The 26,945-nt window shown below is 38.7% G+C and overlaps 1 protein-coding gene across 1 annotated transcript in view; it reads left to right on the plus strand.

The window, feature by feature from the left end:
- Nucleotides 1-26,945, plus strand: part of BRWD3 (bromodomain and WD repeat domain containing 3) — a 178,121-nt gene that overhangs the window by 79,909 nt on the left and 71,267 nt on the right. Inside the window, exons 13-20 of the mRNA XM_079765731.1 lie at nucleotides 8,673-8,777; nucleotides 9,870-10,023; nucleotides 14,057-14,191; nucleotides 16,197-16,325; nucleotides 17,220-17,445; nucleotides 20,881-21,048; nucleotides 22,613-22,793; nucleotides 26,257-26,350. Coding sequence (XP_079621857.1) covers nucleotides 8,673-8,777; nucleotides 9,870-10,023; nucleotides 14,057-14,191; nucleotides 16,197-16,325; nucleotides 17,220-17,445; nucleotides 20,881-21,048; nucleotides 22,613-22,793; nucleotides 26,257-26,350 — 1,192 coding nt within the window. The remainder of the gene's footprint in view (nucleotides 1-8,672; nucleotides 8,778-9,869; nucleotides 10,024-14,056; nucleotides 14,192-16,196; nucleotides 16,326-17,219; nucleotides 17,446-20,880; nucleotides 21,049-22,612; nucleotides 22,794-26,256; nucleotides 26,351-26,945) is intronic.

The following is a 26,945-nucleotide window of genomic DNA, read 5'->3' on the forward strand; positions in this document are numbered from 1 at the left end:
CAAATGGGAGTTCTATTTATAGTTTTTTAAGGAAAATCCATACTGTTCTCCACAGTGGCTGCACCAGTTTGCATTCCCACCAGCAGTGCACGAGGGTTCCTTTTTCTCCGCATCCTCGTCAGCACTTGGTGTTGGTTGATTTGTTGATGATAGCCATTCAGGCAGGTGTGAGATGGTACCACATTGCCATTTTGATTTGCATCTCTCAGATAATTAGTGACTTTGAGCATGTTTTCATATGCCTCTTGTCCTTCCTTCTGTCTTCTTTCGAAAAGTATCTATTTAGGTCCGTTGCCCATTTTTTGATTGGGTTGTTTATCTTCCTTTTGTTAAGTTGTATGAGTTCCCTATAAATGTTGGAGATTAAACCCTTATCAGAGATAACACTGGCAAATATTTTCTCCCATGCAGTGGCTTTCTTGTTGTTTTGTTGATGGATTCTTTTGCTGTGCAAAAGCTTTTTATTTTGATGTAGTCCCATTTGTTTATTTTCTCATTAGTTTCCAATGCCCTTGGAGCTGTATCAGTGAAGAAATTGCTTCAGAATATGTATGAGATTTTGCTGCCTGTGGATTCCTCTAGTATTTTTATGGTTTCCCATCTTACATTCAAGTCCTTTATCCATTTTGAGTATATTTTTGTGTATGCTATAAGTTGGTGGTTTAGTTTTTTGTTGTTGTTGTTGTTTTTTGCATGTATCTGGCCAATTTTCCCAGCACCATTTATTGAAGAGACTGTCTTGACTCCATTGTATGTTCATGCCTCGTTTGTGAAATATTAATTGACCATAGTACTTTGGGTCGATTTCTGGGTTCTCTATTCTATTTTATTGATCTATAAGTCCGTTCTTGTGCCAATGCCAGGTTGTTTTGAGAACAGTGGCTTTTTTAAAAATAAATCTTTATTGTTCAGATTATTACAATTGTTCCTCTTTTTTCTCCCCATAGCTCCCCTCCATCCAGATCCCACCCCACCCTCTGCTCTTACCCCTACTCCACTGTCCTCATCCATAGGTGTATGATTTTTGTCCAGTCTCTTCCCGCACCCCCTACACCCCTTTCCTCCCAAGAATTGTCAGTCCACTCCCTTTCTATGCCCCTGATTCTATTATATTCACCAGTTTATTCTGTTCATCAGATTTTTTATTCACTAGATTTTTAGATTAACTTGTTAATAGATATGTATTTGTTCATAATTTTTATCTTTACCTTTTTCTTCTTCTTCCTCTTCTTAAAGGATACCTTTCAGCATTTCATATACTACTTGTTTGGCGGTGATGAACTCCTTTAGCTTTTTCTTATCTGTGAAGCTCTTTATCTGACCTTCAATTCTGAATGATAGCTTTGCTGGGTAGAGTAATCTTAGTTGTAGGTTCTTGCTATTCATCACTTGAAATATTTCTTGCCACTCCCTTCTGGCCTGCATAGTTTCTGTTTAGAAATCAGCTGACAGTCGTATGGGTGCTCCCTTGTAGGTAACTAACTGTTTTTCTGTTGCTGCTTTTAATATTCTCTCTTTGTCTTTTGCTCTTGGCATTTTAATTATGATGTGTCTTGGTGTGGGCCTCTTTGGATTCCTTTTGTTTGGGGTTCTCTGCGCTTTCTGGACTTGTAAGTCTATTTCTTTCACCAGGTGGGGGAAGTTTTCTGTCATTATTTCTTCAAATAGGTTTTAAATATCTTGCTCTCTCTCTTCTTTTGGCACCCCTATAATTCAGATGTTGGTATGCTTGAAGTTTTCCCAGAGGCTCTTTACACTATCTTCATATTTTTGGATTCTTTTTTCTTTTTGCTTTTCCAGTTGGGTGTTTTTTGCTTCTTTGTATTTCAAATCTTTGACTTGATTTTTGCGATCCTCTAGTCTGCTGTTGGATCACTGTATATTATTTTTTATTTCAGTCAGTGTATGCTTAATTTCCAGTTTGTCCTTTTTTTTATCCTCGAGGGTCTCGCTAAATTTATCGGTCTTTTCTAGAAAATTCTTGAACAACCTTATAACCGTGGTTTTGAACTCTATATCCAGTTGTTTGATTTCCTCCATTTCTTTCATTTGTGACCTGTTTCTTGGTCTCCGCATTTTGGCTGCTTCCCTGAGTTGGTAGAGTGGCTTTGTGTGCTAGGTGTCCTATAGGGCCCAGTGGCTCAGCCTCCCCAGTTACTTGAGGTGGACACTCTTGGTGCACCCCTTTGTGGGCTGTGTGCACAGTCTTGTTGTAGTTAAGCCTTGATTGTTGTTGGTATCACTGTGGGGGGATTGACCTCCATGCTAATAGGTTGTGGGGATCAGCTGTGTTTACTATGGAAGAACTTCTGTGCTGGAGAAACCCTTATAAGACAAGACTTGCTTCAGTGGGGCTTTGGTGCTCACTCAGTCTGCCCCCTGAGTGTGTCCCTTATTGAACTGAGGAGTTGTAATCTGGATGGTCTCACTCTGATCCCTGGGTACACTGGCTCTTGGATCTCCAAGGATGTGCTAATTTAGCATCTGCCTGAGGCCAACCAGCAGGAGCTACAGAGAGATCTGCAGATTTCTCTTCTTTGTTTGGGTTTTGGAGGTGCGCAGATGAGGCCCAGCTGTGAAGCAATGCAAGTTCCTGTGGAGCCTTGGGCCTTCTTTTTCATGATCTGGGTCTCACTGACTCAGGTGTAGGTAAGTTTAAAATTCAAAGGACCAAGCCATTCATATGCAAAAGCCTCTGCGCTTAGGTGGGGGAAGTTTTCTGTAATTATTTTTTTAGTATTTATTTGGATGGGGCGGAATCTCATGGTGGAGAAAACAGCTATGGCTTCCAGGGGCAGGATCACAGGGCAGGGCAAACAGCAATGGCTTCCCATCAGCCCTGCCCTAAGAGGCCCCTGTTTCTCAGTGTCCCGCGGTAATCGCTGGAAGCACCTGTGAGAGAAAGCTGCCCTCAAGTTTCGCCCGCTGCCAGACAGTCCAGCTTCTCCCCGTATGAGTCTGGGTCCCCAGAGTCTCGCCCGGAACTGGAGTTCAGAGCAGTCGGGAGCTTTAGTCTCCCTCCTGATTGAGAAAGCCCGCTGTGTACTCAGGTGCCAGCCCTCTCCACGCGCGCCTCCATACCTTTGCCTTTCACAGCTCCTGTAAGTCTCAGTGTGCTTTTCTCTTTCCTTCTAGTTGTAGAATTTCCACTCAGCCAGCCTTCCTGTGGTTCTGGATGATGTCTGTTTTGTCTTTTAGTTGTAATTTTGAAATTGTTGTTCGAGGCAGCAGTTTAGGTGTTTACCTATGCTGCCATCTTGCTTTTCTTGAGAACAGTGGCTTTGTAATACAGCCTGATATCTGGTATTGATATTCCACCTACTTTGTTCTTTCTCAGGATTGCTGAAGCTATTCAGAGTGTTTTTCTATTCCAGATGAATTTTTGGAGAATTCGCTCTAGGTCTGTGAAATATACCATTGGTATTTTAATGGGGAGTGCATTGAATCTATAGATTGCTTTGTGTAGTATGTTCATTTTAATGATGTTGATTCCACCAATTCATGAACACGTGATGTTCTTTCATCTGTTTATGTCTTCCTCTATCTCTTTTTTCAGTGTCCTGTAGTTTTCTGCGTATAGGTCTTTTACCTCCTTAGTTAAGTTTATTCCTAGGTATCTTAATTTTTTTGGTGCGATGGTAAATGGGATTGCCTTTTTAGTCTCTCTTTCTGTAAGTTCACTATTGGTGTATAGAAATGCCATAGATTTCTTCGCGTTAATTTTGTATCCTGCTACATTGGCAAATTCATTTATTAAGTCTAATAATTTTTTGATGGAATCTTTTGGGTTTTCTATGTACAGTATCATGTCATCTGCAAATAAGGACAGTTTTACTTCTTCTTTTCCAATGTGGATGCCTTTTATTTCTTCTTCTTGACTAATCACAATGGCTAGTATTTCCATTACTATGTCAAATAGGAATGGTGAGAGTTGGCATCCCTGTCTTGTTCCTGTTCTTAGGAGAAATGGTTTTATATTTTCCTATTGAGCATGATGTTGGCTGTGGGTTTCTCATATATAGCTTTTATTATGTTCAGGTATGATCCTTCTATTCCCACCTTGCTGAGAGCTTTTATCAAGAAAGGGTGTTGGATTTTTGTCAAATGTTTTTTCTGCATCAATTGATCTGACTATGTGATTTTTATCTCTCAATTTGTTTATGTGATGTATCACTTTTATTGATTTGCGGATATTGTAGCATCCTTGCATCCACAGGATAAATCCTACTTGTTCATGTTGTGTGATCTTTCTGATGTACTACTGGATCCGATTTGCTAGAATTTCGGCGAGGATTTTGGCATCTATGATCATGCGGGATATTGGCATATAATTTTCTTTCATTGCGTTTTCTTTATCTGGTTTTGGTATTAGGGTGATGCTGGCTTCATAGAAGGAGCTTGGAAGTGTTCCTTCCTCTTGAATTTTTTGGAATAGTCTGAGGAGGATAGGTTTTAGTTCTTTCTTGAATGTTTGGTAAAACTCCTCTGTGAACCTGCCTGGCCTCAACTTTTTTTTGCTGGAAGCTTTTTGATGACTACTTTAATTTCTTCCATAGTTATCGGCCTATTGAGATTTTTACAATCTTCCTGATTGAGTTTTGGAAGGTTGTGTTTTTTCTAGGAATATGTCCATTTCCTCCAGGTTGTCTAGTTTGTTGGAATAGAGTTGTTCATAGTAATTTTTAACAATCCTTTGTATTTTTGTGGGGTCTGTTGTCATTTCTCCTCTTTCATTTCTGATTTTGTTTATTTGGGTCCTCTCTCTTTGCTTCTTTGTGATCCTGGCTAGAGGTTCATCAATCTTGTTTATACTTTCAAAGAAGCTGCTCTTGGTTTCATCTTTTTTTTTTTTGTCTATATGTCATTCATTTCTGCTCTGATCTTTATTTTCTTCTTCTTTCTGCTCACTCTGGGCTTTTCTTGTTGCTCTCTTTCTAATTCTTTGAGTTATAGAGTTAGATGATTTACTACCATTTTTTCTTGTTTTTTTTTTTTTTTTGAGGTAAGCCTGTAGAGCTATAAACTTCCCTCTCAGTACCTTTTTCATTGTGTCCCATAGATTTTTGATTGTTGTGTTTTTATTGTTATTCGTTTCCAGGGTGTTTTTAATGTCTTCTTTGATCTACTTGTTAACCCAATTATTGTTTAATAACATGCTATTCAGCTACCAAATTTTTGAATTTTTTGGATTGTTTTTATTGTAGTTTATTTCTAATATTTGCCATTGTGGTCTGAGAAGATGCTTGATATGATTTCAGTCTTCTTGAATTTGGGGGAGAATTGGCCTGTGAGCCAATATACGGTCTATTTTTAAAATGTCCCATATGCACTTGAGAAGAATGTGTATTCCGTGGCTTTGGAGTGAAATGTTCTTAAGATGTCAATTAAGTCCGTCTGCTTTAGTGAGTTATTTAGGATTGCTGTTTCTTTGCTGATTTTTTGTCTAGAGGATTTATCCAGTGATGTAAGTCATGTATTAAAGTCCCCTACTATTATTGTATTGTTGTTGATCTCTCCCTTGATATCTTCCAGGATTTTTTTAGTGTATTTGGGTGCTCCTATATTGCACGCATATATGTTTATCAGGGTTATATCCTCTTGTTGTCTCAATCCCTTTAGTATTTTGAAATGGCCTTCCTTATCTCTTGTTATGGCCTTCACTTTGGAGGTCTATTTTGTCAGATATATGTATTGATACCCCAGCATTTTTTCTTTTCTTTTGCCTGAAAGATATTTTTCCATACCTTCACTTTCAGTCTGTGAGAGTCCCTTGTTCTGAGGTAGGGGTCTTGTAGACAGTATATATCTGGGTCATGTTGTTTTTTATCCATTCACCCACTCGATGTCTTTTGATTGGGCATTTAGTCCATTTATGTTTAAAGTTATTATTGAAAGGTACTTGTTTGTAGCTATTTTTATTTTTTGTGCCTGTGTTCCTTCTTACCTTTTTATTTCTTATTTTTATAGCCGTCCCTTTAACGTTTCTTGTATTGCTGGCTTGGTAGTGATAAATTCCCTTAGTCTTTTTTTTGTCTGTGAAGCTCCTTATTTCCCCTTCAATTTTGAATGATAGCCTTTGCTGAATAGAGTATTCTTGGATCCAGTCCCTTGCTTTGCATCCCTTTGTAAATTTTCTTCCATTCTTTTCTGGCCTGATGTGTTTCTGTTGAGAATTCATTTGATAATCTAATGGGAGATCCCTTGGATGTAACTTTCTGTCTCTCTCTTGCTGCCTTTAAGTTTCTCTCTTTGTCCTGTACATATTCATCATAATTATGTGTCTTGGTGTGGGTCTTTTCGGGTTCATCTTGTTTGGGACTCTCTGTGCTTGGGTGACTTTTTTCTTCCCCACATCAGGGAAGTTTTTTGACATTATTTCTTCAAATAGGTTTTCTAACCCTTGTTCCTCTTCTTGTTGTTCTGGCACCCCTATGATTCATATGTTGCTTCGTTTCATGTTGTCCCATAATTTGCTTAGGCTCTCCTCCTATCTTTTAATTTTTTTCTCCAATTGCAGTTTAGTTTGGGTGTGTTTTGCTTCCCTTATTATTTGCTAATTCAGTCCTCTGCTTCTTCTAGTCTACTGTTGAAACTTTCCATGTTGTTTTTATTGCAGCTGTATCGCTCTTCATTTCTTCTTGATTCTTACATAAGTTGTTGATTTTATCCCCCATCCGGTTTATGAATTGTATGACCCTTATTCTGAATTCTTTTTTGACATGTTGCATGCCTCTATTTCACTTAGCTGCTTTTCTGGTGATTCCTTCTTTTCTTTCCTTTGGGGGTTTCTTTGTCTACCCATTTTTTATTTCACTGACTGATATAGATGAGGAGTTGTGCAGGGGCTGTTCCTTGGGTGGCAGTGGCTCCTTGGCCTGCAGTTGCTCCTTGGGCAGTCCGGGCAGCAGTGGCTCCTCAGTTGGCAGCGGCTTCTCTAGTGTGTACTGTTCGCAGCAGTGGTGGTTCCTCTGGCTGGTGGGGGAAGGCTGCTTGCAGAGCTGCTGATGCTCGGATGGGGTGGGCTGATCACAAGGCTGCTGCTCCTCAGATGGTGGAAGACTGCGCGTGGCTGTTGTTCCTTGGACAAGGACGGGCTGCTCGTGTGGCTGCTGCTCTTCGGACGGGGGTGGACTACTCACATGGCTGCTGCTCCTTGGATGGGGGCTGGCTGCACGCAGCTGCTGCTCCTCAGATGGGGCGAGCTGCTCATGAGGCTGCTGCTTCTTGGATAGGGGCAGGTTGCTTGCGCGGCTGCTGCTCCTCAGGCGGGAGTGAACTGCATGTGCGGCTGCTGCTCGTCAGACGAGTGCTGGCTGCGTGTGGCTGGTGCTCCTTGGACCGGTGTGGGCTGCGATGGTCTGCCGCTCCTCGGACGTGGGCGTTCTTCCCATGTTGCTGCTGCTCTTCCGACAGGAATCTCAATATATACAAAGATGTGGTTGTACAAAGATGTATATTGAGATTCATCACATTATTTATGATTGTGAAGGCTGGAAGTAGTATAAATATTCATCATTTGGGGGTTGATTAAATACATTTTGATACATCCATATAGTTGAACATATTATAAATGATGTTAGTTTTGCCTAGCTGGCGTGGCTCAGTGGTTGATTGTTGACCTTTGAATGGGAGGTCATGGTTTGATTCCTGATTGGGGCATGCCCAGGTTATGGGTTTGATCCCCAGTAAAGGACGTTCAGAAGGCAGTAGATCAATGATTCTCTCTCATTATTGATGTTTCTATCTTTCTCCCTCTCCCTTCCTCTCTAAAATCAATAAAAATATATTTTTAAAAATTTGTCAGTTTTGTATTTGTACACATGGAAATATTTCTATAAAGTATACTTAAGTTAGGGAAAAGCATTATAAAACATTATATATAGTGTAATTCTATTTCCTTTGGGTGGGATATATAAGTATATACGTATGTCTTTTATAAAGTACTTAAAGAATAGAAATGTATGAACAGAGATGGAATTATTGCTGAATGAGTGTATTTTTATAACAGTTATATTGAGATATAATCCACATAACATAAAATTCAATGGTTTTTAGTATATTCATAGAATTGTGTAACATTCAACACAATCAATTTTAGAACATTTTAATCGCCTCAAAAAAAAAATCTCATACCTTTTAGCTTTCAATCTACAATCCTTTTACACCCCCACTCTCAGCTCTGGTCAACCATTATTTACTTTTCGTCTCTAGATTTGCCCATTCTGGACATTTTATAAGTGGAATCTTTTGTGACTGACGTCTTTCACTTAGCATAATGTTTTCAATATTCATCCATGTTGCAGCATTTATCATTATTTCTTTCCTTTTTATTGATGAATATTATTTGAATGTATGGATATACCACAATTTATCCATTTATCAGTTGATGGACATTTGGGTTGGTGCCACTTCTTGGCCTGTTATGAATAATGCCATAAATATTTGTGTGGGCTGTTTTCATTTCCTTTGGATATTTACCTGGGGGTAGACTTGCTAGTTCATGCAGTAACTTGTTTATTCTTTTGAGGAACTACCAACTTGTTTTCTAAAGTACACCATTTTTCTTCTCCCCAGTAGTATATGTAAATGAAAGTATTACTTTTATGATTAGCAAAAAAGTGATTTCCTTTTTGGAAGAAAGTAATAAGGGTATTTTTACTGTTTCTTTGCAGTTTAAGATTTGTTAGTGGTAGCAGAGATGGAACAGCAAGAATTTGGCAATATCAGCAACAAGAATGGAAGAGTATAGTGCTAGATATGGCTACTAAAATGACTGGGTAAGTTTGGATGTGAGATATTACATTAGTTTTCAGAAGGCATAGTATCTTACATTATTGAATTGTACTTAATACTGAAAGTAAAATATATTTTTAGATTAGTAAATAGTTTAGAGTTATTTGGTAGGTGTGAAATTTGCATCTGTACTTTGTTTCTAAATAAATTGCCTTTTGCTTTTGATTGACTGGATGATAGAAATATTGCTGACTCGCTTAAAATTCTGGACTCTTGTGATCACTGTGCTCTACTAGTGCCCATGGAGTCATTCTTTGCCTTAGTTTTCTATAGGTCATATACAGGGTGTCCCCCAAAAAATGTGTGTTGAAGGCAGTGTTTATAAAAATACATTTCATTTTCAAAATGTAAGTGAATCTACAGCTATCAGCTGTTAAATTATGTATACAATTTGAGGTTATCCCTATTGTATGTCATCATATATTTATTTCCTTAACTTACTAAGGATACCTTTAGAATTTTTCTTATTGTTAGCATTCCTACTCAACATTATAAATACACTTAATCAGCATCTTTTTCCTTATATTCACTATTGATTGAAAGATATATATTTACCTCTGTAGTGTATGACTGAAATTAATTATATTTCCATTTATAACAGTATAGAACTGACTTTGTAGTCATAGCCAGCTACTGATAATGTCCTATTCAATTAAACCAAAAGTTACAAAATCTCTTACTGCTCTTGTATATGATCTATTAGTTTCACAAAATTTAATATTTAAGGGAATAAAGTGTCCATATATGTTTTCTTTATATTTTCTAGTATCTAGTATTTTATTTTTAAAGGTGTTTGTAGATTTCTTTTTAATTTCGCTTTTTTTTGTTGTTGTTCTTGTGTAACTACATGCAAAATTTTTGCCACTTGTGTCCTTTTTTACCTCCCTAAAATAAGCTATTGATATTGGCCTATGTAAGTATTTTTATTTTATTTCATCAGTACTTAAATGTATGTTTTATAATTTATATCCAAAAATTTGCATACTCCTGGAGATATTTTTTGATATATTTACTATGTTAGTTGCACTTTTGTTAAAAATTTACAATGTATGAATACTGCAAATTATTTTGTTTAGGAATAACTTGCCTTCTGGGGAAGACAAGGTCACTAAACTTAAGGTGACTATGGTAGCCTGGGATCGCTATGACACCACAATTATTACTGCAGTGAACAATTTCCTTTTGAAAGTATGGAATTCAGTCACAGGGCAACTTCTTCATACACTATCCGTAAGTATTCTATTTTTAGAATAATTAAAATGGTCAAAAAGGGCATTCTAGAAGACAGGAAATTTATGTTACAGTTTACTTTCTATGACTTACTATCCCTTAGAGAAGTAATTACGTGAGGTACCTATGTTTACATATCTGCAAAATAGTGATGACATATGGTATCGCTGTTCAAAGCAGTTATGAAAATTTTCAAGATCCTTTCCAGGTCTGGTATTTATTTATCTGTTATGTTATTGTATACAGCCAAGGATATATAAGTTATTTTGTTTCTGGCATGTGTTGGGACTTTTTGTTGTTACTATTTTAGGGGTAGAACTAACTTTATTTTGACAAGGATATCTTATATATTCTACCTTCATGGATTAGTTTATGTAAGAAATGGAGGTAAGAGGAAGTTGGAGAAAAAGGTGTCTTTTCCTCTTTCTTTTTTCTTTGTTAATCCTCATCCAAAGATATTTTTTCCCATTGAATTTTAGAGAGAGTGGAAGGGAGAGGGAGACACATAGAGAGAGAAACATCGATTTTAGAGAGACACTTCAATTGGTTGCCTCCTGCACGGGGCCCTGACCTGGGATGGGATTGAACCTGCAACCAAGGTATGTGCTCTTGACTGGAATCAAACCCACAGGCCAACTGAGCCAATTGGCTAGGGCTCCTTTTTCTTAAAAAAAAAAATGTATTTGTCATAGTAAAAGGCTGTAATACTTGTATTTTGAAAGTTGATAGGATTAATAACTGAAATTACATGGGTGTGCTTGATGCTTGACAGTTTATGATAGTTCAAGTTGACATCAAATTAAATTCAATTATTGATTCATAAGTATTTTAAGGGGAAGGGCCAAGTGTTTGCCTATGGTTTATACCAGCGATTTTCAACCTGTGTGCTGCAGCACGCTGGTGTGCCGCAAGAATTTTCAAAACCTGATTATTTAGTCCAGGTCACTGACCTCTTTTCCCTTAGACTGTCAAATTAAAAAATGACAACACAACAATAGCCATACAGTGTGAATGAATCAAAATTATATCTATTTTTTGTCAGATCAGCAAAAAATAGAATGTCTTTTTTGGTGTGCCGCAAAATTTTAGTAATTAGTTTTTCATGAGATGAAAAAGGTTTAAAATCGCTGGTAAGTAAAGTAGTAAGTGATAGAGACTAGAAACCAATTCTCATGAATGTTGACTTTATAGCATACCATGGTTCAATCCTTATTGAATCCTTTTTGAGATAATCTTATCTAATGCCTATTAGCTTTCTAAAGATTTGTTTAATTTTGGGTGGATTTCCAATTTATCTTTCATATACCTCCCAAGTTCTCTTTCCTAAATAAAACCTTAACACTGTTTAGTGAAATTCCTTCCTTGTATCTATAAGCCAATGCTTATCTCATTCTGGCTTTCTCTGTTACCTAATATAAGTTTCTATTAATATGTGTGGAAAATCTTTTACTGTTTGCTTGATTATTTTTTAAGTATGTTTTTTGTTAATTTCAGAGAGAGTAAGGGAGAGAGAGAGAGGGATAGAAAAATCATTGATAAGAGAGAACCATTGATCAGTTGCCTCCTGCATGCCAGGGATCAAGTTGGCAACCCAGGCACATGTCCTGACCAGGAATTGAACTGTGACCTCCTGGTTCATGGGTTGATGCTCAACCACTGAGCCACATCAGCCAGGCTGCTTGCTTGATTCTTTATTAGGAAATGTTTGTCTATGTTGGCACACTCTAATAGAAATATAATGAGCCACATATGTAATATTAATTTTTCTAGCAGCACACAATAAAAAGGTAAACTGCAACAGGTGAAATTAATTTTAATAATATACTAGAGGCCCATTGCACAAAATTCGTGTAGTCGAGGGGCGGGGGGGGGGGAAGGGAAATCTCTCAGCCTGACCTGCGCTCTCTCACAGTCCAAGAGTCCTCGGGGGATGTCCGACTGACAGCTTAGCACTGCCGCAGAGGCGGGAGAGACTCCCACCACCGCCGCTGTGCTTACCGGCAGTGAGCCTGGCTCAGGGCTTCTGGCTGAGCAGTGCTCCCCCTGTGGGAGCTCACTGACCACCAGGGGGCAGTTCCTGTGTTGAGCATCTGTCCCCTGGTGGTCAGTGCACATCATAGCGACTGGTCATTCCGCTGTTAGGTCGATTTGCATATTAGCCTTATATTATATAGGATTTTATTTAACCTAGTATATCCAAACTAGTAGCATTTCAACATATAAGTAATATAAAATTATTAATGAAATATATATTTTTAAATATATTTTTATTGGTTTCAGAGAGGAAGGGAGAGGGAGAGAGAGATAGAAACATCAATGATGAGAAAGAATCATTGATTAGCTGCCTCCTGCACACCCCACACTGGGGATCAAGTCTGCAACCCTGGCACGTGCCTCGAACCGGGAATCGAACTGTGACCTCCTGGTTCATAGGTCGGCACTAACCACTGAACCACTCCATCTGGGCTTAATGAAATATTTTGCATTCTTTTTTTCACACTAAATCTTTAAATTAACTGTGTGTTTTACATTTAGAGAATATCTCAATTCAGACTAGCCATATTGCAAATGCTTAATGGCCACATGTGGCTAAAACTACATTATTAGGCAGCACAAGTCTATATCTCTAAATTTCAAAGGCCATGTTATAGCCATTGATTTTATACATCCATGTAAAATTCTGCCTTGATAAGTACCTTAATTTAGAGTTCTGTTTAGTTGTACTCTTACCATGGGCTGACTCAGGTTATCTGTTTTCTGTGAATTTTACTGAAGAAATTTTAGAACAGATTACTTTCAGTCCTTAAAACAGTCAAATTTACTTAGTTTTTGTAAAGAGCTTATATTTTCAGTGTTAACAATTTTTAATCAGGGTCTTAGTGGAGTATAAAGTTTTTCCATTCAGCAAATACTTACTGAGCATCTCCTATGTGCCAACCACTGAGTTAGGTGTTAGTAATAAATGATTTTATAGCCTATTATGAGAAAAAATTAATCAAATAAATGCTAAGAAAGGGAAGTGCACAATAAAATGCAAGTTTCTAATAAGTTGACAGAACCTGATCTGGGAGGTTCAGAGCAAGTTTCCTGAGGAAGTGAAGTTTGAGTTAAGGTTTGAAAGGTAGATAGAAATTACCCAGGTCTTAGCCTAAATGTCACCCCCTTGACAAGGCCTTCCCTGATCAATCAATCTGGATTGGCCTCCTCTTGCTTTATTTTAATCATAGTGTTTATTACTTCCTGATTTTTTTCTTGTTTACTTTCTTTCTCAACATGGTAGGAGATCAATCAATACTTGATAAATTACATATGCGAAGAGGTTTGAAGGTCCTTACAGCAGTAGGGAAAAGCATGTACAAACGTCCTGAGGTAGAGGGGAGTTGAAAGAAAGCCAATTTTTGGCTGGAGCACAGAAAGCAGAAATACAGTGTCACTAGATAGAAATGAAGAAATGGACAGGGGCCAGACCATTCAAGGTCTTGTGAGATCTCCCCAAAGACTATTTGGGAATCATTAAAGAGTTTAAAAGCAAAGGTAATAATGTGAATTATTGCTTTTGAAAAATACCATGGAAGTCTGGCGACAGAATAGATTGGATTGGAGATAAGAATGACTTTGGGTATACTGTAGGAGTCAATGATGAACAATGAAGGTTTGTCTGTTATCACTGTGGCATAACTAAGTATTAATGAATGATTCTGTTTGTTACGTTTTCTAAGGCCTTTTAAATAGCAGAGTCCTAGAAATACTAATTCCACTTCAGGGCCCTGGTTAATGAGCTGTAACTGTTTTGAACTATGTATTAAATACTTTTTCATGTCTTCTGTCTATTGAATACTTTATGAAATCAGCACTAAAACATACAAGGAAATCTTACCTAAGTATTCATTGTAGTGTCCATGTAGTAAATGCTGCTAAATTGATGGGGATGAATTAATCTGAATCAGATTGATAGCATACTCTGGAGATCTTTTGACCAAATAAACCAGATGCTTAGGGTTCCTGTTCATATTTAATATTGATTTTATCACAGGGACATGATGATGAAGTATTTGTTTTAGAAGCACATCCATTTGATCAAAGGATCATACTTTCAGCGGGCCATGATGGGAACATTTTCATTTGGGACCTTGACCGGGGGACCAAAATTCGGAATTATTTTAACATGGTAAGAAAAAATTGTGCTTATTTCATATTACAACAGGTTTCTCTTTTATGACAACTTGGTAATTAAAGTATATTTAGTGCCAAAGAACCTCATGTGACCTGTGTTTAAATCCACAGAGAATCATTCAAGACCTAAGTGTAAGGCCAGTAGAGAATTATACCTTTCAGGGTGACTCTGTTTTCATGGAGTTACCATTTACCAAATTCTGGTCCCCAGCCCTAAACTCTCGAAACTCAGATATAATGATTTTCTGGAGCTGACACTAACCAAACTCACAAAAAGTTTAATGCTTGAGCTATAATCCTAATTTATTAATCACAACAGTTGACTATATTTTATATGCTTCTGGTGAACCCCATATGGCTTAATTAGTATTCCAGGAGTTGTTTGGCAAATGTAGCATTGGAGATATGAATTCTCTTAATATATATATTTTACACAAATCATGTAAAAATCTGGTGAGCTGTCTCTTCTCCCAGTAGAATTAACACCTTCCTGTGGTTATGGGACTACTCATATCCTACATATTCAGTGCCCTTCTCTGAAGAAACATTGTGCCTAAATATTTCTGAATTATTACCCTTTGAGCTCCCTTTTATAGGCTTTAAACAAATCCCGGGCATTGATAATAGCATCTGTCTTTTATTAATAAAACTAGTGGCCCGGTGCATGAAATTCATGCACGGGGGAGGGGTGTTCCTCAGCCTGGCCTGCACCCTCTCCAATCTGGGACCCCTCGAGGGTGTCCTACTGCAGGTTTACAGGGATCGGGCCTAAACCGGCAGTCAGACATCCCTCCCACAATTCGGGACTGCTGGCTCCAGCCACTCACCTGCCTGCCTGCCTGATTGCCCCTAATCACTCTGCCTGCCGGCCTGCTCACCCCCAACTGCCCTCTGTGCCAGTCTGCTCACCTCCTACTGCCCCCCCTGCTGGCCTTCTCACCCCCACCTCCCCTCCCCACTGGCCTGCTCACCCCCAACTGTCCCCCTGCTGGCCTGCTCACTCCAAACTGCCCACCCCCGCTGTCCTGATCACGTCCAACTGACCCCCACTGATGGCCTGCTCACCCCCAACTGGCCCCCCTGCTGGTCTGCTTACCCCCAACGGCCCCTGCTGTCCCATCTTGGCCTGATCACCCCCCAGAGACCTGAGGTCCCAGCCCCTCCTTTTTTTTTTTTTCCAGCGCCTCCTTGAGTGGAGGCCAGGGCTGGCTGGAAGCAAGTATCTAGGATTTATTTATCTTCTATAATTGAATCTTTTTAGTCTTGAGCGGAGTCCAGGGCGGGCGGGAAGCTTGGCTTCCTCCCTCGCCGGGGGCAACCCAAGCCTCCTGCTCAGCTCCAGCTCTGTGGCTGCTGCCATTTTTGTTGGGATTTATTTATCTTCTATAATTGAAACTTTGTAGTCTTAAGCAGAGGCCAGGGCATGCAGGAAGCTTGGCTTCCTCCATTGCCGGGGCAGCCCAAGCCTCCTGCTTGCTCCAGCTCCGTGGCCGGCCGCCATCTTGGTTGGGTTAATTTGCATACTTGCTCCTGATTGGCTGGTGGGTGTGGCTTGTGGGTGTAGCAGAGTGATGGTTAATTTGCAGGTTTCTCTTTTAATAGTGTAGATTGATTTGTGTGCTTTAATTTTAGGATGGTTATTTTAAGACTTACTTGCATTACAATTTAAGATGTAAAGGTAATATTTTAACTTTGCTGAGATATCACCTTTGTCAATTTGGTTGTGTTTAGATGTTTTTAGTCCCCTCAGTCACTCATTTAGTACTGTTTAAAATATGGCATTGCTAATCATATTTGATACCATGCATTGTATTTTTATTCTCCCTAATTTCTTTTAGAGCTTACAATTTCCAATAGGATTCTGGCTATAGAAGCCAGAGAGTACATTGGAATGTTGATGCATCATAGAATTCAGTATATTAGCAAGCAGAAGCTATTGCCTACTTATTCTTTGAAAATTACCTCTTAAGATGATTTAAAATTACTCCTCTAAATTTCAGATTGAAGGCCAAGGCCATGGTGCAGTGTTTGATTGTAAATTTTCACCAGATGGAAACCACTTTGCCTGCACAGATTCTCATGGGCATTTGCTGCTTTTTGGTTTTGGATGCAGTAAATACTACGAAAAGGTTAGTATATTTGATTTTTGTTGAAGACTTCAGCTTTGGATTGTATCATTTATAAATTTTCTTTGAAGTCTTCAGTTAATAAGCATCATTGTGTGTTAATAGATATAAAATAACTAAGTAAAACATAAGAGTTAATAGTGATTAAGATATATACAGGGTGATGTAGATATAAAAATTCATTAGAAAATCCTTTTACTTAGAACATATTCTCTGTACTACCTTTCAGGTATAATAGGTGAGGACAACTGTATAAGATTGCATCCTGTACTTATCATAAATTGGGGATAAACAGCTGGTGATCCAACATTTATTTTATTGCTTGGCTACTTTATTATTGATTTTGTTAAAATACTTTGGAAACTGACTTTATCAGTTCCTTATATTTTATTAGCTATGAATTTGAAATAGATTTTAGAATCTTGGAGTTGGAAGATAATTCAGAATCACTGAGTTCAGCTCAATACTTGTATCACATTTTAGTGTCTTTAGGAAATTGATATCTACCTGCCTCACTGTTCATATTGCACTCCATCCTTATTTGAATAAAAATAAGTAAGAAAAATAGTCATAAAGGTTTATATGTTTTTTACAATTTAAATAAAAATACCTAATTTTATATACTGTGTTTTTGCTTTACTTCTTCTTATCCTAATAAGAGAAATATGATATAGGCCCAGAAAGTAATACAGATTGCAGGATTTTGTGGAGAAAATATGGGATTACAATCTAGGTGAATCACTTCTACCTATAGGAAACATATGGCAATAAAGGAATATACAAGTAAGAGAATGCAAATTTGTCTGATTTGAAAAATGCATGTGCTCTAGGAGTGAAAATAAGTGCTTATATCTGTAAATTTCCTGTACACATAAATACTAAGAATCTGTTATAAAGATTCCAGACCAGATGTTCTTCCACACGGATTATCGACCTCTTATCCGTGATGCCAACAACTATGTATTAGATGAACAAACCCAGCAAGCTCCTCACCTCATGCCTCCCCCATTCTTGGTGGATGTTGATGGAAATCCTCATCCTACAAAATTCCAAAGGCTGGTACCAGGACGGGAAAATTGTAAAGACGAACAACTTATACCACAGCTGGGATATGTGGCTAATGGTATGTTATCTCTAAAATTAAATTTAAAACATTTTGCAAAATGTTATACTTGCTGCTGTTCTCTCTATGATAGATACCTCCCGTGAAACTCTGTGGCAGATTATAATATACTAGAAGCCTGATGCATGAAAATTCATGCACTGGAGGGGGAGTCCCTCAGCCCGGCCTAACCCCTCTCACAGTCCGGGAGCCCTCAGGGGCAGGAGGCAATCTGGTGATCAGGGAAAGGCGACGTCCCCATCACACCTCTGTTGCTGCCACTGCTGATAGCGCAAGCGTCAGCTGGCCCTGGTTACCTGAACCTTGGGTGGCCCTGGGTGGCTGGGCAGCCGCCATCCGAGACTTGCCTGCACCTCGGGCTCACCCTGGGCGGCTTGGGGGGCTGAGGGGACTGGGGGACTCTGGAGGCCTTGCCGCGCACCTGCCACCCCAGTGGGGCTGAGGGGACTAGGTGCCACCATCTTGTGGCTGTGGGCGCCGCCATCTTTGTGAGGGTCAGTTAGCATATTCACTCTTTATTAGATAGGACTAGAGGCCCGGTGCATGAAATTTATGCACAGGGGGTGTCCCTCAGCCCGGCCTGTACTCTCTCCAATCCAGGACCCCTCAGGGGATGTCCAACTGCCTCTCGCAATCCGGGACCACTGGCTCCTAACCACTCGCCTGCCTGATCACCCCTAACCCCTCTGCTGCCTGCCTGATCACCCCTAACCACCTCTGCCTGCGTGCCTGATCGCCTCTAACTGCTCCCCTACTGGCCTGATTGCCCCTAACTGCTCCCCTGCTGGCCTGATCACCGCCAACCGCCTCTGTCTCGCCCTGCACCCGGGACCCAGGATTCCCTCCTCTGGCCGGTCGCAGGCATCCAGGACCCAGGCTTCCCTCCCTCTGGCTGGCTGCAGGCACCCAGGACCTGGGCCGGCTTTACCTGGGCCAGCTGCAGCTGCAGGGGACCGTGGGCGGGCAGCTTTGCCCGGGGTGCAGCCGCAGGCGCTGGCGCCTGGTACTGTGGGGCGGGTGGCTTGTCCATTTCCCAGGGCACAGCCACAGGCGCTGGTACCCGGGACCGCGGAGCGGGTGTCCGGGACCGCGGGGCAGGCGGCTTGTCCCTCTGTCCCTCTCCCGGGTCGCAGATGCAGGCGCAGCCATTGGCTCCCAGGACTGCGGGGCGGGTGGCTTGTCCCTCTCCCAGGCTGCTGGCGCCCAGGACTGTGGGGACCATGGGGCATGCGGCTTGTCCCTCTCCTGGGCCGCAGGCGCAGGCGCAGCTGCTGGAACCCAGGACCATGGGGTGGGAGGCTTGTCCCTCTACTGGGCTGCAGCCCCAGCTGTGGCCGTTGGCGCCTTGGACTGCAGGGCGGGCGGCTTGTACCTCTCCTAGGTCACAGGTGCTGGTGCCTGGGTCCACGGGGCGAGCGGCTTGTCCCTCTCCCGGTCCACAGGCGCAGCCCCTGGCGTCTGTGACTGCAGGGAGAGTGGCTTTTCCCTCTCCTGAGCCATAGGCACTGGCGACCGGGACCTTGGGGTGGGCAGCTTGTTCCTCTCCCTGGCCTCAGCCCCAGTCGCTGGTGCCTGGGCTGCAGGTGCAGGCACAGCCGCTGGCGCCCAGGACCGTGGGGCGGGTAGCTTGTCCCTCTCCTGGGCTGCAGCCCCAGCTGCTTGCATCTGGGACTGAAGGGCAGGAGGCTTGTCCCTCTCCCGGGCTGCAGTCCCAGCCGCTGGCGCCCAGAAGCATGGGGCGTGCAGCTTGTCCCTCTCCTGGGCCACAGCGTGGCTGTCCCTATGCCTCTCTCATGAGCTCATTTGTGCCTGGCTGGTCCCCATTCCTCTCTCACAAGCTCATTTGTGCCTGGCTGGTCGCCATTCCTCTCTCCCCAGTGTTGAGGGTCTGAGCAGTTACTGTGTGATGGCGTGACAACTATTTGCATATTAGCTCTTTATTATATAGGATTTTAGCTTTATTAAGTTTCAGTTGCATAGTACTTTTTACCTTGCTCCAGAGTAGTTTTACATTGCTTATTTCACCTGGACTCAGATAAATAGATTAGGGCAAATAAGAATATACTCAAGCAGAGAATGACCTGCTTTCTTAATGTCCTGAACATACATGTGATCATGTTGTTTATATCATTAACTTCTAATAATGATTGCCTGTGCTAACTTTAATGTGTCAAGCTTTTATTATAGGTGAAATTCCACTGCTCATAGTATTGGTATTTTAATTTGAGAGTCCATAGTTAATGGACCTAGGAAGACTAAATTTCAAAACCAAAAGCTGGGAAGTGGCTATTTACCTATCCTCATGTTTGAAAAGAAAAAAAAGTATTGTGTTGGGAAGAGGGGATTGTAAGTGCTTAAATAATAAACAATCTTGGAGGATATTGAAACAGTGGTGATGCATAATGGGAGGATAGTAGAATAAGACATTGAAATAAACTTTTCTCTATCAAAGCCGCTCTTCTGGTTAGCATATTTCCCTTGTGTATACTGCCTCTTCCACACCACCCCCACACCTGAATGCTTTCATATCTTTGTTATATGTAGGTATGACCTAGTGAGTTATTAACTTGCAAATGACTTTTTACTAGGAAATTTAGACTTGATCTTTATAGAGTGAAATGTTGCACATTTTTTATGATCTTTCTTGTAAAAGTTTATAAAGCAATGAAAAGGTGTTACCATGTATTGATGATTACTTTGATTATATGCAATTTTTAAATAAGGGTTGGAAAAGCATGAATATTAAGTAGGAGATAAAATTAAAACATCTGAATAAAAAAATTTGTAATTCATCACACATGATTTCCTGTAAGACCTGATCACTTGGCTACTCTATTAGATACCATTTAATCTGACTAGAGGATAAGATGAAAAACTGGTGTAAGATGTAGTTGAGAAAGAAAAAGATCATAGAAATAAAGTTTTTATTCAGAAGTAATCATTGAATTTCAGTGTATCGTAAGAATATTTTTTCTAATCATCAATATATTGAGATATTATCAAAAAAGAACATTTGAAACTGGCATGGCAAGCATCATTTGGTTTCTTTCAGAAAGGAAATTCTCATGAAAGTAAGATGCAAAACATTTTCGTTATCTGTGTTTTAACTTGTTAAATCCTTACTCAAACTTCTACTTCCAACTTTTAGGGCAAACAAGAAAGAATTCATCTTTAAATTAATAAATTTAATAATTATTTTTTAAGATAAGAAAGCCCTCATAATGTCTAATTTTGGGATATTGGTTAAGTCAAACTGACATGCCAAAAGTTTTTTTAAGTTCTTTTAAAAGTATTTTGTTTGATATATGCTTTGTTTTCATTGTCATCCTTTTTTTAAATCTAGAAATTTATATATTAAGGTGTGTTTTTTTTTACTCTCTTTAGGGTATACTAAAACATAAGTAACTTATTAGACTTTTATCTTTGGTCTTTAAGGTGATGGTGAGGTGGTAGAACAGGTAATTGGGCAACAAACCAATGACCAAGATGAGAGCATTCTTGATGGAATAATCAGGGAGCTACAGAGAGAACAAGATCTGCGACTAATTAACGAAGGAGATGTTCCACATTTTCCAGTTAATAGATCATATTCTGCTAATGGTGGTAAGTATGTGTGTGTGTGTGTGTGTGTGTGTGTGTGTGTGTGTGTGTGTAAAAGGTATGATAAATGTGTTTTAATTATTTTACTTATATACAGTAATTGCATGTGAGAAACAAACATTTTAGGTTTATAAATAAAAACAACATTTGGGGGGGGGGGTTCGTGTTTTTTTATTTTTTTGTACCAGGTACTTATTTTTAATTTTTTAAAATGTGCTTTTATTATTGATCTTTTGAGAGAGAGAGAGAGAGAGAGAGAGAGAGAGAGAGAGAGAGATGAGTGACAAACATTGATTGGTTGCCTCCTGTATACACCCCAACCAGGTATCAAACCTGCTACCTGGGTATGTGACCTCATTTCCCTCCCCCTCCTTATCTGCATAGGATAGGTTTCAAGATCCCCAGTGGATGCCTGAAACTGCAGATAGTACCAAACCCTACATGTACTACCTATGATAAATTTTAATTCATAAATTAGGCACAGTAAGATATTAATAACAATAGCTAATAATAGAATAATTATAACAATATAGCATAATAAAAGTAACATGATTGTGATCTCTCTCTCTCTCTCTCTCTCTCTCTGATAACTGATCTCTCTCTGATAACTAAGCTCCCTCATAACTGAGAACTAAGTGACAGGTAGGGAGCATATACAGTATGGATACTTTGGACAAAGTGATGATTCCTCTCCCATAGGGACAGAGTGGGACAGTTCAAGATTTCACCACACTATGCAGAATGGAGTGCAATTCAAAACTTATGAGTTATTTATTTCTGGAATTTTCTATTTAGTATTTTCAGGCCTCAGTTAACCCTGGGTAACTGAAACTGATAATAAGAGGGAAAGTGTATTCGGTTTCTTTGAACAGATTTTAAATGCCATTAGTCAAAGGGATCCTGTCTAGTTTTATTTGCAATGTTCCTTTGTTTCGAGTGTTCTCTGGTGCTTATTTTAAGTTGACTTTCAGTTTCCATTTTTTGGTTTATTTGTAAATACAACAAAAATAAATTAATAGGGACCTTTCTAGAGGATTAAGAAGAAAAATATAATTTTTAGTACTTTTTTCTTTTTTATTGCTTATCAATTTTGAAAATGAAATTTTGAATATTAAATTCTTTTCCAATTTATACTTTTTCTCTTACTAATTTTGAAAGCCTTGTTGAAGCTTTATTCAGAGTCCTCTTCATGGTCTAAATAAAGATAGAATTTAAATTTAAAAAGCTGCTTTCTGAGCTAGTACTAATAGACATTTGTGAATCTACTGAGTAATGCTATAAATATACTTTTTTTTGTATTTACTGAGCAGTTAGTAGATGAGAGATATAAAAGTGTTTTGAAAAAAAATTGAAAGGGCTATGGAAACTTTAAACATTTATTTAGTGCCGGCTTTGTTCATAATACTAATAAAAGCCATCAAGGGGATGTATAGAAAATGTAGAACGAAGGGATATTAATGTTGTCCAATACTATTACTTTGAATTTCCTATTTCATTTAGAACTCTGATCTGGAAAAGTTTGGTGCCTTTGCTCAGAAAGGGGTATCTTTCTTTGTTTTTGTTTTAGCTCTGAGAAGTCCAAATATGGACATATCTTCTCCAAATATTGGGCTCCGACGTAATGGTCAAATTGAAGGTGTCCGACAAATGCATAATAATGCTCTTCGTAGCCAAATGGCCACTGAACGAGATCTCATGGCATGGAGCAGAAGAGTGGTGGTAAATGAACTAAATCATGGGGTTAGTAGGTGAGTCAATAAGGTAACATTCGTAAGAAAATTGAAAGATTTGTTTTTTGTAAGTAAATAAAAATGTTCTGTTAGTCTAATAACTAAAGTATTTTTTAAATCCACTAAGTTGTGCATTAGTTTTTTCACTTCATTTCAGTTAGTTCATTTCATAACAATTTAATGATTATCTTCAATTTTCTTAGCTTTGTGTTAAATATTGAAAAATGAAAATTAAGATCTTTGTCTTCCATATGTTTGTAGTATAGATTAGAAGATAAGAATACAGATAATATAAAGTAAAAACATGAGGCTATGTGGATAAATACTAGGTGTAGTGGTTAATAATGCGGATTTTTTTCAATAGATGGAGTTTACCCATATGTTGATATATATGTGATTTGATATGTATGCTGTTTTGTTGTATTGACAGCAAGCTTCAAAACTTCATGTCAAATTTGTTGAAGGTGTTAACATCATAGATATTTTTATGCTTAAAAATGTTGAATTTTGTGCCAAAAAAGAGCATTTGCGGGAAGTTTTAATTCATTACTTTATTTTGAAGAAAAGTGCTGCTGAAAGCTTCGAGAAGCTTATGGTGAACATGCTCCATCTCAAGATACTCGTGAACACTGATTTAAATGCTTTAAAAGTGATGATTTCGATGTGAAAGACAAAGAACGTCCAGGTCAACCGAAAAAGTTTGAAGACCAACAATTACAAGCATTATTGGATGAAGATGCATGTCAAACTCAAAAACAACTTGCAGAAAGATTAAATTGCTCAGCAAACAATTTCCGATCGTTTACAAGCAATGGGAAAGATTTTAAGGGAAGGGAAATGGGTGCCACATCAACTGAATGAAAGACAAATGGAATACCAAAAAGTCATCAGTAAAATGTTGCTTCATCAGCACGAAAGAAAGTCTTTTTTGCATCAAATTTGTGACTGGCGATGAAAAGTGGATTTATTTTGAGAATCCCATCAACATCAACTGCAAGGCCAAATCGCTTTGGAAAGAAGACAATGCTCTGCGTTTGGTGGGATCAGGAAGGTGTAGTGTATTATGAGCTTCTAAAACCAGGTGAAACTGTTAATACTGATTGCTACAGACAACAAATAATCAATTTGAACCACACTTTGATCCTAAAACGACCAGAATGGGCCAGAAGACAAAGCAAAGTAATTTTGCTTCATGATGATGCACCATCACACACTTCAAAACCAGTTAGAGACACATTAAAAGATCTTGCCTGGGAAGTATTAACCCACCCGCCGTATTCACCAGACCTTGCTCCTTCAGATTACCACTTGTTCCGATCGATGGCACACACACTTTCTGAGCAGCACTTCAAAACGTAGGAAGAAGTGGAAAATTGGGTCTCTGAATGGTTTGCCTCAAAACAAGAAAAATTCTATTGGGATGGTATCCACAAATTACCTGAAAGATGGGGGAAATGTGTAGCTAGTGATGGACATTACTTTGAATAAAGCACTTTTGATGTTTCTCTTGAAATTATCGTGTTTTCTTTGATTACAAAATCCGCATTACTAACCGGTACACCTAGTATGTCAGTGATATATGAATCTAAACTTCAACAGTGGTTCTTAGAAGGCTATCAACTGGAGCAGTTTGGGAGTGCAATATAGATATATAGTAGATTCCAGTGCTTAGGGTGTATTTAAATGTTATTTAAGTGAACTTACTTGGAGTATGAAAGGATTTTGTTAGAATACATTTTAAACTTAGAATCTCTATTCTTTATATTCATTAGAATTCCACATGCAAGTGAAATCCTATGGTACTTGTCTTTCTCTGACTGACTTATTTCACTTAGCATAATACTTTCCAGGTCTATCCATATTGTCGCCAAAGGTAAGATTTCGTTCTTTTTTACAGCTGAGTAACATTCCATTGTGTAAATGTACCACAGCTTTTTTATCCACTCATCTACTGATGGGCACTTGGGCTGTTTCCAAATCTTAGCTATTGTAAATAAGGCTGCTATGAACATAGGGGTGCATATATTCTTTCTGATTGGTGTTTCAGGCTTCTTAGGGTATATTCCTAGAAGTAGGAACCCTGGGTCAAAGGCAGTTGCATTTATTTATTTATTTATATATTTATTTGAGGAAACTTCAAACTGTTTTCTGCAGTGGCTTTACCGATTTGCAAAACAAATTTTTTAAAATATATTTTTATTGATTTCAGAGAGTAAGGGTGAGGAAGAGAGAAACATCAATGATGAGAATCATGGATTGGCTGCCTCCTGCATGCCCCCTACTGGGGATTGAACCTGCAACAAGGGCATGTGCCCTGACTGGGAATCAAACCATGACCTCCTGGTGGCTCAACCTCTGAGCCATACTGGCTGGGCTGCATAAAAATTTTTCAAAAAAGTATCTCTATCCTTTATGTCAGGGATGGGGAACCCTTTTTCTGCCAACAGTCATTTGGATATTTATAACATCATTTAAGGACCATACAAAATTATCCACTTAAAAATTAGTCTACTATATTTGGTCGAACATTTAGTTAACTCACCCCAAATGCCTTGGCAGAGCCAGACCAAATGATTTCGGGGGCCAGACGTTCCCTACCCCTGCTTTATGTGAACCCTAACATTTGCTATAATATCAACTTCAAATAATCCACAATAACTGGAAATAGATTTATAAAAGAGAAAGGACAGTGATAAAGAACACATAAAATTTATTTTAATCATGTTAGCTCCCTAATCAAGCCTTTCAGCAGCTCAGCCAACAAGTGGGAAAATTAAATTGATACTGCCTTTTCTTTCTTCAGTAGTAATAAGAAAAAAAGGAGACATAGCTAATTTATGAACTGAATGCCACCCTCTGGCAATAGAGCAGTTTGAAATATTCTTTGCTCAAAATGTTAAAATAAGAATTGAAAGCAGGGCCTGAAATAGATACCATATGCCAGTGTTCTTAGCAGCATTTATTCCCAATAACTGAATGGTAGAAATAACTCAACTGTCTATTAACAGATGAATGGATAAGCAAAGTATCATACATACACACAGTGGAATATTACTCAGCCATAAAAAAGGAATGGAGTTCTGATATCCTGCTATAACATTGAAGACATTAAGCTAAGTGAAATAAGCCAGACATAAGAGAACAAATATCATATTATTCAACTTATATGAAATACCTAGAATAGGCAAATTCGTATATACATAAAGTACATTAGAGTTTAACAGGCATTTGAAAGGAAAAGTAGAGAGTTATTGCTTAATGGTTACAAAGTTTAGATTTGGAGTGATGAAAAAGATTTGGAAATAGTGGTGATGATTACAGAACATTGTAAATTTTGTTAATACCACTGAATTGTACATGTAAAAAATGGTTAAAATGGCAAAATTAACATGTTGAAGTATTTTTATCTGACTTTTAAACCATCGGTTTACTTTTTGATGATTTTCTGTTACTTTGACCTTTGATATTTTTTTTTAATCAGGGTTCAGGAAGAATGTAGAACTGCGAAAGGTGACATAGAAATCAGTCTCTATACAGTTGAAAAGAAGAAAAAACCATCTTATGCTACCCAAAGTGTGAGTTTAGTTTGACAATACTTTGGGACACACTATTTGCCAATATTTGCAGATACCAGGTTTTTGAAAGATGCAGTTATGTATTAAGGGACTGTTTTGGTGTCTGTATATAGGGAACCTAATTTTTGAACCCCAAATTGAGATATATGGTTATTAATAAGGATAAAGTTATACAAAGTCAATACTATGCCCCAAAATCTAGGATATATAATCATTGTAGGTATAGGCTATTTGTACTAAAATACCATTTTTATATGGTATTTAGTCCATGGGCTAAATCTGCTCTACTGCCTATTCTTGTTAAAGTTTTATTGGAACCCAGCCACACTTATTCTTTTATACTGTGTATTGTCTATAGCTGTTTTCACACTATACAAATTCGAGTAGTTGCAACAGAAATCATATGACCTGCAAAGCCAAAACTATTTACACACAGGGCCTTTACAGAAAAGTTTGCTAACTCCTGCCCTACGCATACTCTTGGGCTACCTAATCACACAGTAGTAAAATATGATCTATACACTGGGAAAATTCATATTCTCAGTAAAAACTTCAAAACAGGGAATAGGATTCCTGAACTCTATTAGGTATATGG

The sequence above is a fragment of the Cnephaeus nilssonii genome (genome assembly GCF_951640355.1).
Source record: "Cnephaeus nilssonii genome assembly, chromosome: X".
Lineage (NCBI taxonomy): Eukaryota > Metazoa > Chordata > Mammalia > Chiroptera > Vespertilionidae > Cnephaeus > Cnephaeus nilssonii.